Source organism: Lagopus muta, chromosome 6 (genome assembly GCF_023343835.1).
Source record: "Lagopus muta isolate bLagMut1 chromosome 6, bLagMut1 primary, whole genome shotgun sequence".
In the NCBI taxonomy this organism is placed as follows: Eukaryota; Metazoa; Chordata; class Aves; order Galliformes; family Phasianidae; genus Lagopus; species Lagopus muta.
In genome coordinates this window covers 29,151,198-29,167,598 of record NC_064438.1, presented here as the reverse complement: position 1 = coordinate 29,167,598, position 16,401 = coordinate 29,151,198, and the positions used below count along the sequence as shown (strand labels likewise).

Below are 16,401 nucleotides of genomic sequence, written 5' to 3'. Positions count from 1 at the left end.
ATACAGCTGTCCAAAAACATGTTAAACTATGGAATAAGTCTATAGAGATTTCTAAGTTTGCTGGGGGAGGCACTTGGTGTAACTTGGTTTAAGGATCTGAATCTTACACAACAGGCATCCCTGCGGAGAGAAGGAGAGGCTCAGCCCATTGACTAGTCCCAGAAATCAGCTTTGTCCTCATTTGTCTGCAAAGGTATCTTCCTCAAAATTCCTTCTCTCTTTTATCTTACTTTCAGGTGAAGTTTGAGTGTTTCTAATCATACCTATCTTTATTATGATTGGTGCAACAGAAAATTGAAAAGTTGCTAACTCAGGATGATTACTATGCAGTTTATCAGTTCCATAATAACAAGTTCCCATGCCCATGATCTTATCATAGAGTCTGGCTGGGAGTTTTACACCTTGGTCCACCCTCTGTGCTATATCTCAGAGTCAGCATAACAAGTTCCCCCAGTGCTGTCAACAATCGAAGAATTGCACGTCTTAGGTTGCATAGGGAACTACATGGAACAGACTTCTAGAATATTCACTGCATCCCACCCTGGAGGTTTCTTCAATACTTTTCTTCTTCTAAGAGAGGGGTATCCCAATAAGTTATTTACAATAATTACTCCAGATAATCCACCCTGTGACTACACTCACTCAAGCTTCTCAATATTTAGAAGGAACTGGGGAAGTCACACGCAGTCTTATGAGAATTAGAGCTCAGGGGACTCTATTTTTGGGATAAGATGATTGGCTCATAGTCAGAGTAGTTAGCAGGACAGTGTTGGGCATAATGATGAGGCCAGAGGAGGAGGTTGGGGAGTGCATCATCACATGGATTTATACGGTTGTCACTACTACAGAGCCATCAAAATCATACCATATACGCTCAATAAGCTTCACACTGCTCGATGATGTTGTTTCTGAGAATATACATGAGGTTGTCTCCTTAACATATGGTGCCATTTCAAAAGTTACACTACGGCAGGTATCTGAGTAGGAGGAAACAGTGAAGAAAAGAGGCTGTATGCAAGGATATCTGTTCAGGCCACGCTTCTTTAGGAGTTTTCCACATGCCTGTGAGTGCATATATTGAAATTGGGAATGAGATATGTTGTGATGTAGTTTGTTACCAAGTGGAGAAGTTAAGAGCTTCTCTCATTCTGTAATCTTTCAGGTAGATGTGGGGAGTCTTTTCTTAAAAGACAAATCTGACTTTGCAAATTGGGTACAATGCAAGGAATAATGAGGTTTTACTCTAAGCAAACCACACACTTTCCCTCTCATTAATGGTTAGGACAGTATCTGAAGCTGGGTTCCGGCTCCTGACTGGAGGTGTAAACCCATAAATTCCTCACGAGGCTTCTGGCAAGGATGGTGTGGCAAGGATGGCACATGGACAAGGCGGCATGGTCCATGAGGACACTTACATAATTTGCTGGTCTTATAACTAAAATGTGGTGTGTTCCGTTGTTTCTCCCAGATGCTTTCCTAAAGGAAGGGTTGTTTGGAGAGATTGTCTCTTGTGCCTTCTTTTTTTTACTGTGATGAATATTGTTCTGTAGCAGCAGCTATGAAGAATACATGCTTATTCTACCCTTTAAAATAATTTATAGATCAATACAGACTGTTAAAAACAGATTGGAAAGCAATCATGTATAACAGACTGACTTTAAACCAATGGCCACAATGAAAAAGCTTTGTTATTTAAGTCTTATTTTCCTGACACTTTATGGAATGGCATCAGTAAGTTGGAGGTGGAAGTCTGTTTCCTATTACTGAACCACTGAGCCAGCTAGTCTCTTGACCTTACTTGGATTTGCACCAGTGGCATAGAAATAAATTGTTCTGAATTCCAATAATGATTCATTAAGCCAATACTTCATGACTTCAGCTGGATCTATACCAATGCCATACAATCAAATAGCTGTGTCCCACTGCTGATACAACTAGTAAAATCTAAATAAAAATAATAAGAGTTAAGAAAATAAATTTATGGAGCCACCATGAAAACAACATCAACCCCAAACCAAACACAACAAAACCTGAAACCATAGAACCACTTGGTCTGACAATAAAATTGTAGAAATACTAACAGCTACTCTAACTATTGACTGTCCTGTTCTGATAACTATCAGTGAGTTGGTAAAACATCCTTTCTCACACTGTGATCAAAAGAACAAAATGGCATCGTCCTTTAATCACACTGGTCTGTTTTTTCTTCATCAAGATTCTAAACATAAAGTTTGTCTTGTACATCCAAATTGTTTCACCCAAATGAGTCACTGAAATATGCTACAGCTAGTATTTATGGTTGATAAGAAAGCCTACTGTGTCAGCTAGTAGACATGGAACAAACTTGGCTGAAATAGATAGCTTGATTAAAGGGCAATCCTTTATTAATGGACAGATATTGATAATTAACAACTGACAGACACAGCAATGTAAAACATTTCCTGAGAGGTTAGCAAACTGAGCTATAATTTATGCTGGCATGACCAGGGCAAAATACGACTCCCAGCTGCATATTGACTTTGATGACAAAAAGTTGCTTTTCTCTAGACAGTCAACATGAACTCTGGTACGGACTGCCAGAAACATTTCCCAGAATGTCTGCCTGTAGCAAAAAGACTTTCTCACACAGACTTGTTTGCCATTCTGATGAAAACCTGATGGCAGAAAACCACCCTTTTACAATCTTCTCTTGAGCTACTATGGATCACAGAATCACAGAATCACAGAATCACAGAATCACCCGGGTTGGAAGGAACCCCAAGGATCATGTAGTTCCAACCCCCCTGCCTAGCAGGGCCACCAAACATACACATTCAGATCAGGTTGCCCAGGACCCCGTCCAACCTGGCCTTAAACACGTCCAAGGACGGGGCATCCACAACCTCCCTGGGCAGCCCGTTCCAGGGCCTAACCACTCTCCTAGTAAAGAACTTCCCCCTAACATCCAACCTAAATCTTCCCTCCTTCAACTTAAAACCATTTCCCCTAGTCCTGCTATTGTCAGCCCTTTTGAAGAGTTTACTCCCCTCCTGGGTGTAGGTTCCCTTCAGGTATTGATAGGCTGCAATGAGGTCACCCCGCAGCCTTCTCTTCTCCAGGCTGAACAAGCCCAACTCCCTCAGCCTGTCCTCATAGGGGAGGTGCTCCAGCCCCTTGATCATCTTAGTCGCCCTCCTCTGGACCCTTTCCAAAATCTCAATGTCTTTCTTGTACTGAGGGCTCCACACTTGGACACAGTACTCCAGGTGGGGCCTCACAAGAGCCGAGTAGAGAGGGACAATCACCTCCCTGTCCCTGCTGGCCACCCCTCTCCTGATGGAGCCCAGGATCCCATTTGCCTTTCGAGCTGATGGATCTGCCTTTATATTAAGTCTAATTTACTTTCATATCCCAACATTAAAATCCCCTTGTATTGATTTCTGCCTCTTCTTGGCTTAGTCTTTTAAAATGTTGTAAGCTTACACTATTTCATCACACTAACACAATCCTCTACTATGTTTCCATACAAAGAAATCCCACACAAATCCCACAGGAAGTGCTAACACTAATGTTGCCAGTGAAATCTTAATTCTGCCCCTCCTTACTCCACAAGAGCAGCATATCAATCAGTTACAAAGGGAAACTGAGCTGTCTGAGTAAGCACTACTGCCTTTAGCGTTGGGTGTGAAATCCTCTGCGGGAAGCTATGAAGTGTCACGCTTCCTGCTTGTACTTCAGATAATTTCAGATATATTAGAGAAAAAAATCTTTTTGCTTTGTCTACAGTGGAATATGCAACACATAGCGACCAAACCCACGAGGGAACAGAAGTACAAGCACCAGCGATGCAGTATCTTCAGAAACCATGCTGTTTTGGGTTCAGGCTTACACCCACCCACATATGTTGTATTATACCATTGCATAACCAGAGATCTCAGGAGCCTGAATTCTCAGTCTCTGTGGCTGCACACTGCAATTGCTGTGCCAATATGAAAATAGTGGTATCATATGCCGATGCACCATCCCGTGAAAGTGCTACTAGCATGGCTTTCCCTGAGACACAGGGTATTTCTTCAGGCCTTCATTTCTCCACTAGAATTCCACCCAAGAAAATGATATGCTAAAGAGGAATTTTCTGAAAACATTTGTTAATGGCTGTGTAAATTACAAATGCTGTCAGTAATTGCTCATTAGTACAGAACCAAAAGGAGGATAACTAGACAGTCTTCTAACAGTCTGCTACTAGAAAGGTAGTACTGAAATCACACCAACAACATACGAAAATATAAAACTCAGCTGGAGTCAGAGGGTTTGAACTTTGATTGTGGGTAATTGGCTGTGTAGCATTCTTGTTAACTGTGGAAGACATCTGACTACGTATCTGTGCAAAGCGAAGGTGTGCTTGCAGAAACCAAGCACGCTGAAAGCACGGCATGACTTTATCCACAGGGGGTGTGATGGAAGTTCTTGGAGCAGAGGGGAAGAACTGAGGGGAGAGATGAGAGGGGCCATGGGAGAGCGCTGAGCCACCTCGCAGTGACCAGGGGCAAAGTTGCGTCGGAACTTTCTGCTCTGCTGTATTTCGCCTAGAGCAAGGGCAAACCCTGTTATCTTTTCTCAGTATCGGAGAGCTCAAAAATCAAGCTGTTAAACCTGTGTAATGAGAAGACAAAAGTGACTTCGGGTTCTGCGGCTCAAGAGCGACTCGGCTGCGAGTTCAAATGCGGAGAAAACAGTGCACCTAGTATCGGAGACTGTGCCGAGTGACACGGCGTTATAGCAAACCGGGGGCCGGCCCGGGACGTGCAGAGGGCGGAAGAGCCGCTCTCGGCGCGCACAAGTTTGCAGCCCACCACGGGGCTACCCGCGCACGGCTGGCACCAGCCCCGGCGTTCCGAGCGCCGAGTGGCGCCGCCTGCCGAGGGGACCCGGCACTGCCGGCCGGGACCGAGGGGTCAGCCGCGTGCCCAGCACCCCCATGACCGGCCCGGCGTCTTCCCTCCAGCCGCGGCGGCCAACGGCGCGGCGCCGGGCCGGGCGCTTTCTGCACTCGATTAGCGCCGCCCGTGGCACGCTATTCTTGCGCTCTTCAGCCGCCGCCTCTCGTGCTCGTAACGGCTCCGCGCGGCCGGCGCTCGCCCCGCCCCTTCTCGCCTTGGCCCCGCCCCACTCGCCCCCGCCCCTCCCCCTTTGCGCTCGCGCCGCTCTCGAGCTCGCGCCCCTCCTCCCCCCCTCCCGCTGCTGTCAGTGCGGTGGCTGCGCCGGGCAACATGGCGTCGGAGGGGATGATTCTAACGAACCACGATCACCAGATCCGCGTCGGGGTGCTCACAGGTAACGGCCGCCGACGGGGCCCGCGTCGCGGGTCGGGGGGCTTCCGCGGGTCGGTCCGCGCCGTCGGGGTCCCGGGGGCTCCCCCCCCCCCGGCCGCCTCCTGCGGCGCCGCCACCGCGCAGGGAGCTGAGGCCTCGGGCCGGGCCCGGAGCGGGGAGCGGGGAGCAGGGAGCGGGGGCGGCTCCGGGTGTGCGAGAGCGGGCGGCGTTGGCGCCGCAGCTGTGGGTCGGCCCGGGGCACCCCGCTTGGAGGGGAGGCGGCGCGGGGGTGGGCGCCCGTCGCGGGGCCCGGGGCTCTCCCCCTCCGGCGGCTGCGGCGGGGCCGGGAGGGCGAAGACGTTGGGGAGGGCGGCCTGCGGACGGCGAAAAGAACGGGCGGGCGGGAGCCGGGCCTGGCGGCGGCGGGGCGGAAGCGGCCCGGCAGCCTGCCCCGGGGGGCCTGGAAGCGCGGCTCGCCCCACGCCTCCGGATGGCCCTTCCTGGCGGCCTGGGGCGGACGCGGGAGGGGGAGGAGGGCCGGTGGGGCGCCGCCGCCGGCTCGTGGCTGGTCCCCTCGCGACCTAGGCGCTGCGAAGAGCGGTTTCGAGGCGGTGCGCGTGTCGCAGGCTGCGGGGCTCCTCGGCCTCCACGGGGTTGCGGTTATCCTGGCCCGCCGCGGAGAGCGGCGGGCGGTGGCGGAGCGGCGGGGCCGGGAGCAGCCCCTGGCCGTGCGAGTATGCGAGCGGCGGTCGTGGGGAAGGGAGAGAAGAGATGCGAGCGAGCCTTTCGCGCGTCGGGCTTGGAGCTTGGATGGAGAGCCTGGGCCGACAGCGGCGGTGCGAGCACGCGTAGCAGTCTGTAGCTGCTGGGAGGAAGGGGCCGCGGTCCCTGGAGAAGGAGCGGGGAGTTGCTCTGGAAGTTGTGCGTCCGTCGCGTGCCGAAACGGGCCCGCCTGGAGCCCGGCCGCGAGATGGCGAGCAGCGGGCGCTGTCCGCAGCACGGTGCTGAAGGCGGCCCGTGGCGGGATGCGGGGGGAGTCCGCGGCTCCTGTGCTGAAAGCGAGGGCAGGCGTGCTGTTACCCGATATTATCGAAGTTAAAGCGAGCATGAGGTGTCTGCCAGCAAAACGCTCTTTGCGTACGTGTACAGCTTCATGCTACTTGCCTTGGGTTATTATTCTGTGTTGATTGGTGACTTTTAACAATTTTTACCTGTAAACGTTCCCAGAATACCCTACCATTTGTACTACAAATCCAGTTTGAATGCTGTGAAACTCTTGTACCTGTGTGCCATAATGTAAAATTCTGTTGAGAAGAGTGCATGATCTGATTTTGTTTTGTCTTGTTTTCAAAGGGAAATCAGGAGACAACAGAACATTTTTAGCCCTTTTCCCCCTAATGCCATTGCTTTGAATTGCATGTTGAAAAATTTTGCAAATTATTTTCCTGTTATAATGGGGACACTTTGATTTATAGCACTTTTTTATAGACTCTTTTTGCTAACCAGTGTATGTTTATAGACATGAAACCAAACTTTATATAATTGTGTTAATGAATGTCATATATTTGTTCAGACTTGTTTTCCTCTCTGGAATTTCCTTTCACAAAGAAAACATTTGTACTTTGGGGGCATGGACCACCTAGTTTTTGCTGTTTCCCGTTGTGGAAAGACAGCAAACTGTGGAGTCCATTTTTGACTTTTTTCTCATAAAAATGAACTGATAATTGCTTCTTGTCTGAGGAATAAAAGAGTAAGTGTAAGAATAGGTAGACTCAGTACAAACACTATTTTTTTAATTTAATTGCTTAGAAAAGTACAGTGATTAGAATTAGATAGTTAACATGATTTAGCTTTTCTGGTTAGGATCACAGCCATATGTTTGGTTAGTTAATATATGTGATGTGGACTTATCATCATAATCATTGATGTTCCTATCAGACATGGAATGCTTACTTTAGCAAGTACCATTATCGCACCTCACAGTTGTATTTGGATGAAATTTGAACTGCTTTGAATTGATTTGGAGTCTATGTTTGTTTTTTAAACAAGGATATAAAACAAATATTTGGTTGCTAACCTTTCTTGAGGTCAAGATTGAAGCATGTGACTCTAGAGTATATTGATAATACAAAGCGGATGTTTGTTTTGTAGATTAGATTTTGTTGTGTTCAGCATTTTCTGTCTTTGCTCTTTTTTTGAATTGCTTTTTGCTTGTTTTGGAAAAAAAAAGAAAATCTCAGACCCATCTTCTTTTTTGGGATAATTTTACCATCCTTGGTATGTTGACAAGGTGATGATGTACAGCTTTCTACCTTCATGAGACTTTTTTTCTAAGTAGTTAACGTGTAAGGGGTTTTAGTGAAGTGCAGCACTTATGATTTCTTCTTCAGGTACTTATTCTTCCACTAAGTAAAGACTAAAATGATTTGACTGACAGTAGTGTGCCCTTGTGTCTAAGAAGGCCGATGGTATCCAGGGGCACATTAAGAAGAGCGTGGCCTGCAGGTCGAGAGTGGTGATTCTTTCCCTCTACTGTGCCCTTGTGAGGCTACATCTGAAGTGCTGTGTACAGTTCTAGGCTCCCAGTTGAAGAAACACAGGTAATTTCTAAAGAGTGTTCAGCAGTGGGCCGCAAAGATGATGGGAGGCCTGGAGCATCTCCCTTGTCTTCATGGGGGAGGATGAGGCTGAGAGCTCTGGGATTTTTCAGTATGGAAAAGAGTGAGAGGGGATCGTATCGCTGCTTATAAATACCTAAAGGGAGGGAGTCGAGTGGATGGGGCCAGGCTTTTTTTGGTGGTGCCCAGTAACAGAACAAAGGGCAGTGGGCACAAACTGTAGCACAGAAGTTCCATCTGTATGTGGGAAAGAACATTTTTACTGTGACAGTGCACTGGAACAGGCTGTCCAGAGAGCTGTAGAGTCTCCTTCTCTGGAGATACTCAGAACCTGCCTGGATGCTTTCCTGTCCAGACTGCTGTAGAGAACCTTCTTTAGCAGGGGGTTGCACTACCTGCCCTCCAGAAGTTCCTTCCAAACCCTACAATTCTGTGTCAGCTGTGGCCATGGGGCTATACAACAAAGCAGGCAAATGCTGCTGAATGCAGAAATTTAGGCCTTGGTTTACCTGTTTATACTGTAATGTGAAAGGTTACTTTAGCGTCTTCAAGTGTATGAGAACATGTAGTTTATTGAAATAGCACAGCAGATACACATGATGTCTGAATTTATTACTTTGGAGCAAATGTGCTTCTGAAAATGTCAGAGCTTTGCTTACCTGGGAACCCCTTCCAAACAAAGAAATTGAATGTATCTGAAGTTCAGTAGTGTACAGAAAAAAACCAAACCCAAACAAATAAAACAACAGCCAGAATAAAAACTCAACAAAATCCAAACAAAAAAACATTAAAAAATTGTAAAAATTATCTTAGAGAAAAATGGGTAGCAATATCTTTTAGATTGTCAGTGTCTGTTGAACACTGTTTTAGAACTATACACTGTTGATTTTTCAACTAAAAAGTAATTTGCCAGTCTTCAGCATTATAAGGTAAATTGTCATGACTTAAATTCTCCACATCATTAGCATGCAAGTTGTGAGATCACTTCTTAGTGGTGATGCTGTTCACATTTTGGATGTGCCTTAGAGCTTATGGCAAACTTTCTCCCAGAGGTTTAGGTGGGAGGGTAAGGAGTGGTTTGTTAGGACTTACTGTCAGATGTCTTTGTCTAAATGCAAGGGTCTGTTTTTGTTTTTGTTTTTTGTCTGTAATCTGCCTTCCTTTCAAAGCTACATCTTGGTGGGCACTCATCTTCAAAACACAGATTCAAATTGGTACATTTATGAGGAACCCCAGCACTCTTCCCAAAACTTAGCTCTCCAAATGAGCTATAGAAATACAGAAAAGCTGTACTTCCTCCATTAATAGAGTGTTTCAAGACTGACCGACATCAGTTTCACTCTTTCCTGAGCGCAAGGTTTAACTTGATCTGTAGTAACTACTTTATCCATGGTAACTCTTCTGTTTGTAGCTGAAAGTCTTCATAAAAGCATTTCTTTCTGATTTTTTTTTTTTTTTGGCTGTGAGGAAACCGTCTATGTTTGTTGATTGTGATCAATACAAATGTCTAGTTTCCTTTTCGTAATTTCTCAGTGTTGAATATGACTTTTACTTTTTAAAGAGGAAGTAAGTTCTGGATTTTTTTTTCTTTTAAAATAGTTCTAAAATATGTAAGTATAAATATATAAGCATGAAAAAAACCAGTGAATGGAATCTCAGTGATAAGAGGCTTTTACTCACTGTTTAATTTGCTTACTGTGATAGTTTCCTTTTGAACTGAAGGAATTGGAGACTCTGAAGTTAAAGATATGTGAGGCATGAGATTATTTCTCTCTTACATGCTGATGTTTTAATTGATTCCTTCATATGTGATGACCATTAGTTTGGATGTTTGTGCGTTCTTGCAGAGCAGGAGTGAGAAGTCACGTCATCAGTGTTTCTTGATTTGAGTTTATTTCCAGATACATAGTTGAAAGGCTGTCATCTTATCCCATGTTCCATGTCTGTAGATTGTATATGACTGTACGGAGTTTATTCATGACATCTACTTGCATTGCATTTGTTCTCTTTTCCAGTAAAGATGGGATGGCTTTCCCATTCTCATTAATAGAGTGATAATGGAACATATGATTGTCAGTGTATGCTTTAGAATGTGTGGTGTACAGAATCCTGATACATAGATACTAATTTTCTCCCCTTAGTTTTGATTTAGTTGCATCTTTTTGTTTGCTTTTTTGAAGTAAGAGTAGGGTTTGTTTAAAGGTTCTTTTATAGCAGAGTAGAATTTCACCAGTAACCTTCCTAACATTGCCTCAGATGACCTCAGAAAGAGAACAGTGCTTAAATCTGAAAATGTCTGTCTTGAAATTTATAATACTGTAAAGGCAAAGATGTTTGTTGTGAAGTGTAATTGTGAAGTGAAAGTTAAAATTTTCACTTTGCTTTCATTCAAAGTATGAAAGTTTATTTTAAATAAATGGGAGAATTGTTTTTTCTTGTTCAGATACTTGAAATGGCTTTCTTGACAGGGTTGTAATTTTTTGTTTTTCATTTGGGCAGGGATGGTATTTCTTATCTTCCATCTGAGATGGATACTGTGCATCTGGAGGACATGCTAACAAAAATTAGAACAAATTGTAGCTCAGAATTTAGAAGGTCTTGAAGAGTGGGTTAAATAAAACAAAAAAAAATTGCATTGTGTTCCTATGTGTAGATTTAGTATGCAACTCCTTACTGTTATATTCAAATGCTCTTATGCTGGTCTTGCTTATGACAGAATTCTTACTGAAAAGCGAGCAGAATGCCTGAGAAAGCTGGTTTTTTTTTTGTTGTTGTTTTTTTTTTTTTTTTTTTTTTTTTTTAACAACCAGAGGGTAATGATTACATGGGAGATGATAAGGAAGGACTTCTGTATGTGGTATGTTTTTATGTAATGTTTTTGTTTGTTTAAATCACAAAAACAATTGGGAATAGTACGTTAGAGTTTACAGAGAGCAAGTAATTGCATAAAAAGTGCTTGGGAAAATTGTTTGTTAGGCAGTTACCTTAGAAAACCTCAATCTACAAGTAAGAAATATATATATGATGTGTTTTCTTTATTTGTTTTGTTTATATACTAATTTAATTAAACTTACTTTATGCCTGACTTGCAAGTCAGTTGGAAAAAAAAAATTAGCATAAACCCTAATGAATAATGTTCTGTGTACAATTTATAAAATCTTGCAAATCAGGACTCTGTCCTACTATTGCAAAGTGGATGATTGATAGTAATGGCCTTTTGAAAGGAATGCAATGCATTTTCTGTTTCTGGTACTATAAGATAAATAGCAAAACTTCCAGTGGCTGGCTCCAGTGATTTAGTGAATAGGCTGTGTGTTACAAAATCTATTTTTGAGCAGTAAAGTGTTTTTGATGTATGCCAAGATCTGAAACAACTGACCCAGTGCTAATTTAGTTCCATATGCGAGTCTGTTACTTAGAACAGTAATTGTTAACAATTTCGTATTTAATATGACGCTTCATTATATACTTCACATAGAAATTATATTAGTAGATGGAGATAATAATGCAGCAAATACTGCACAAGACTGCTACCACAGAGGTATGTTCTCAAACATACTTTAATTTTCTTATTAAATTATATTATTTGTTATGTAGTTGTGCAAAGAAACAGTGTGTACAGGCACTGAGTGATAATGTATTTTGGGCTTTTGAGTGCCTACTGTGTGGTTATGAAATACTTAGTTTTCTTTTTTCGCACTGTATATTGAAGGGAATTTAAGTTTTATGTGTAATAATTTTACTTGGTACTTTTTTCTTGTATTGATTTTGTTGGATTTCTTCTGACTTACATGTGGCTTTTGGAACTTAAAATTGGGAAGCAGAAATCAAAGCGTATGGTGTGGCTTCTGGTGATGGTAGTGGTTTTTTTGTGTGTCATTATTAATTTTTAGTTTTAGTTTAATTTGAATTTGAAACATAGGGGATAGAAATTTGTGTTGAAACCCTGAAGTCGTGCAACTCATCCCACTTTTCAGGTGTTCTGGATTCTAAAAAATGCCCATTTACGAAACTAAGACTTTGAGTTCTGCAACCTTAACTAACAGAATCTTTAGTAAAATCATTGTAGTTACTACCTGTGGCTATGGTTGACCAAGGAAGTGTAATGGCTAAATTGCAATTAGCTCTTTGCATATGCTGTTGATAGGGAGAGGGATTTTCTTGGTGACTGTTATTGTACCTTAGTGGTTGCTGAGGAATGTATCTGTGTGGTGCTGTTTTTGAGGACTTGGAAATGCACTGTATTCTACCTGAATGATGCAAGGTATTTACTAGGAGGTGAGCTGCTGCTTAGAATCATTTGGTGAGAAGCTGTACGGATGAAGAGCAATATGTGTTCTTTAGGGTTTAAAATGAATTGCTGTCAAGTATTCTGCAGGTCTGACTCAGAAGGGAAAGGTTCCTAGGATCATTGCAAATGATGCTGTAGGCAGAGATTGCAGTTAAAAAAAAAACAACAACATTCCCTTTTTCCCTCAGCAATATGCTGTTCATGCCTTGGGATAGGGTGTTTAGAAAAAGGTTGACAGCAAGATCTGAAATGAAATGTCGCAAGTTAGTAAAGCCTTCATCCAGCAGTTCTTGGGAAGACCTTGAGACACCTGAGTGTGGCAATAGTTATGAATTTGGAAGACCGATACACTTCTTTTTGGCTACCTCTTATTCCTTCCTGATGCAGTTTTCCTGGGGTTTTGATGATGGGGCAGGCTGTAGAAGAGAAGATGCTGGTGTCAGGAGGGTATGTATCCTTTTATTCATGAGTCTCTTGTGAAAGTGTGGGTGGCGTTATATGCTGCTGGAAGAAGAAAAATTCCAGGAGTTCAAATTAGATAGGCTCCCACTAGCATGGTTCTTTCATACGCTGTAGCGTAGTGACATAGCAGGCTAGGTGGGTGAGAAGCCAAAGGTAACTACACGCTTCCTGTCAGAATGTGTATGTCAGAGAATAGTCAAGAGAAAGTGGCAGGATTACGTATCTGGCAACAAAAATGCCTGTTGCTTCCAGGAAAAGCAGAAGGAATGAACATTATATATATGTATGTATATATACATACATATATACATACATATATATATACATATACATACATATATATATACATACACATATATTTATAAGTTTCATTTTCCTTTTTTTCTTTCTTTCAATTGTCAAAATACGTCAGGGAACACTTTAAATAAACCTAAAGCAAATCAAAGATCCTCAATATCCGCTTCCTTGGAAAAATGAGCTTTAAATTAAATATACTGAGGAGGAATGTTTTGAAACATCTTTAGAAGGGAGTCACGGACAAAGTGGTTCTGCATATAATACTTGAGAGAACTACAGAGATGCTGGAAAATTGTGTTTGCAGGTGCTGGTCTGCAACTCCCTCTGGGTAAAACTTCTGTATTGCTATTACTATTGCAAATGGTACGTAAATTTGGGTTAGAATATTTCTGTAACCTCTAGATTCTTTTTCATACCATCATCATGATATCCTTAAAGGATTCAGTCTTTCAGATGATGTTCCTTTGCTTTGGTAGATGGATGTAATAGATGAATGAGGTGTAAGTCACTAGTTACCTAGCTCTTGCTGAATTTACGTGAAAATAATTCCAGTTAACTGTAAAATATACTTGATGGTAGGCTTTTGATGATCCATTTGATTGAGCAGACTGAGAAGAGGGATTTTCTTTCCTTCCATTGTGAGGGATTTCAAACCATTTTGGTTGTGCAGACATTTGTTCTGGCATTTGTTTAGCAGAATAAAGAAAAGGAGAATAAACGGAAAGATTTAGAAGGCTGTTGAGATTTATGAGAGAGACCTTAAAACTTTTTGAAGTACATGTGACTACCTGACAGCGTAGTTGCTTGGAGGAAGATAAGGCTCGGAAATTCAAGAAGTTGGGAACAGTCATGTTAGTAAGATGTATAATATTCAATTATTTAATGTCAGAACAGCATTAGATTCTGTGATATGTCTGTTTTTAGGAACACACTCTGTTCCACAGTAGGGAGGTAAGCTATAAAGCCTTGTGATTTGTACATGCCACTAAAATTCCAGTGTGGTAAGAGTTCAAATGATTACTGACATCTCCAGTGTGTAGGATGTTGTAATCAGAGTAAGACACAGGCTTTTTCTTCTTTTTTTAAACATTAAAAATCAAAATGGAAACTAAATTTCACGTTATAAGCAACTGCCTAAAAAAGCAACTACTGAAGAATCTCTTTGTTCGTTAAGCTTCAAGGATGCTTACCTGCCTCTTCATATTTCTTTATTCCAAAGGAGATGGCTCTAGTTTATGCACAGTGGTTTCAGTACTTGACTTTTCTCTTTGGCTTAGTAGTTGATGAAAGGGAATTAGTGAAAATGCTTGTTGTCATTTCACCATTGTTTTGTCAGAAAAGGGTTCCAGTAGACTTTTTTTGAGCACTTTGATGAACAGCACATCTTTCTGGAAAAGGCATCTGAGGCAAATTTCTGTGTAGCGTTAAACTGGGACACATGGATTGTCGTTAATATTAGAAAAATCCCTTAATTCCTTGAAAGCCTGTCTTATATTTCGTTATTGTTGTGTGTAAGATGCTGTGATGACCCATCAAATCATAAGGAAGATTTTGGATTTGAAATAATAATAATTTCCAGCATTTCTTACCAGAAATGCTCCTCAATAATTTTAGCAAGTCATAATAGACAGATTATCCCTAGTTCCTTTGTTCTGCACCGGAAAAACACCTGCTAAAAACATTCTACCTATATTTTAGGCCATAGAAAGTTATTTCAACTGCACATTAGAACAATATGTAAACAAAAAAAAACCCAAAACACTTTAACCGGTATAAAAGTAAGTATATCACAATTAGAAGAAACTCTTGAATACATCTTATGTTGAAGATAATGTGAAAACATCAGCCTAGAGCCATTTGGCGCAGTAGCAAAATGTAAAATGCAATTCATTTGAAGCATAAATTTAAACTGAAATTAAACTGAAATTCCTAAATGTCAATGTTACAACTAGAAGCCATTTCAGCTAAACAAACAAACAAACAAACAAAAAAACACCAAAAAGAAAAAAAAACACAGCACAGAAGATACAGAAATGCTTTATGTTTGGATAACTAGATGCTCTTTCCATTCTGCAATCATAAATACAGAGTTTTCTTAGTTCATTGGTTTGATGCTCTTTGTATGTAAGACACTTTGCTGTAACTCATTAAGGTAACTTTTGTGGTCTGTTTCAGTCGATTTTAGCAAAGTCTATGTTTGAAACTAGAGCAGTCTAAGAAAAGCAGATTTATAGAACAGCACACTTAGTACTGGGACTCCATGTCTGCGTGATGGTTTGTGGTGGTTAGCGTCACACCAGCTCAGATAAGCAACAGTTGCAGTGCACCAGGTGCACTCTTGGAGTACATCTTGTTTTGCTTTGTCCAAAAGGAGTTCTGAGATCTGTGCTTTCATTCTTCTCTGCAGTGTGAACCAACACGTGGCAATTGAGGATGGTCAGTATTAAGTAAAAGTGTTTCAGAAGTCCAAAATGAACAACATGATTGCAGTTTTTTTTATAAAAGCTATAAAATGAAGTAATGACAGAAGAAGCTTGTTTACACTAATACTTAGTTTGAACAGGCCCTGCCTGTGCCTAGCCGATTTATCTGTCAGAAAAATATGTGCAACACTTGGTCAGGAATTTTATCTTCCTGCATTCCCTACATCTCAAGCTGTGCTATTCAGGGAGACTTTTCTCCTGCTGGAGCTGGCAGGCGTCGGTAGCTGCTCACCTCCTTTGACCCTGACGGAGCTTTGCCTGGGTTTGCCTCTACTGCCAAGTGTTTCATTGTGTTCTTTCTGTAGTACTCCCCCACCTATGTATTTACTTTATTTACTTCTATAGAGATACGTGCTGTAATCTGACTGTTGCCTGTTGTGGAAAAGTGTGCTGCGGCTTTTTGCTGCCCTGCTTTGCAGTTATGTGACCCTGTCACTGTTGCACACTGGTTCTGTCCTGCTGTTTCGCACTTTGTGCAGAGCCAGGCAAACTGGCTAAGCCTGTGGAAAGCTGTTTTATTTTTTATTTTTTATTTTTTATTTTGCAGAGGAGGGATTAGACACTCAGTTTTCTCCTTTTGTGCAAGTGATGCTTTGTCAAGCCAGGTACCCTCAGTAATATTTGTCAGCTTACCCTGGCTGACAAAGAGGCTGCCTTCACTTAATAACTTGCAGGGAAGGATTTGTCCATTACAGTAAATTTTTTTCAGCAGAGGATAACTGAAGATATTTTCCTTCTTTGTACATAAACTTTCGTTTTGTCTGTGTAGTAACAAGGTGAATATGAAAATGAAGAGCTAAGCATTTAGTAACCTTGGGATGTTTGGGTAACTAGGAAATCTGAACATTAGGCTTCTTCAGTGCTAAACCTGGGAAAAGGCAAATATTATAGTATGTATCTAAAGAGGAGTTGAAAGACTGGGTTTTTATTAACATGCTAAATTTTAATAGTAAAAACTT

General features: G+C 42.1%; 1 protein-coding gene across 10 annotated transcripts in view; it reads left to right on the top strand.

Moving 5' to 3' along the window:
* Positions 1-5,169: 5,169 nt before the first annotated feature.
* GPHN (gephyrin) overlaps positions 5,170-16,401 on the top strand; it is a 259,406-nt gene continuing 248,174 nt past the window's right edge. For all 10 annotated transcript variants that reach the window (XM_048947457.1, XM_048947455.1, XM_048947453.1 and 7 more), the window contains exon 1: positions 5,170-5,313. In XM_048947457.1, the coding sequence (XP_048803414.1) occupies positions 5,250-5,313 (64 nt within the window). In that variant the 5' untranslated portion in view covers positions 5,170-5,249. The remainder of the gene's footprint in view (positions 5,314-16,401) is intronic.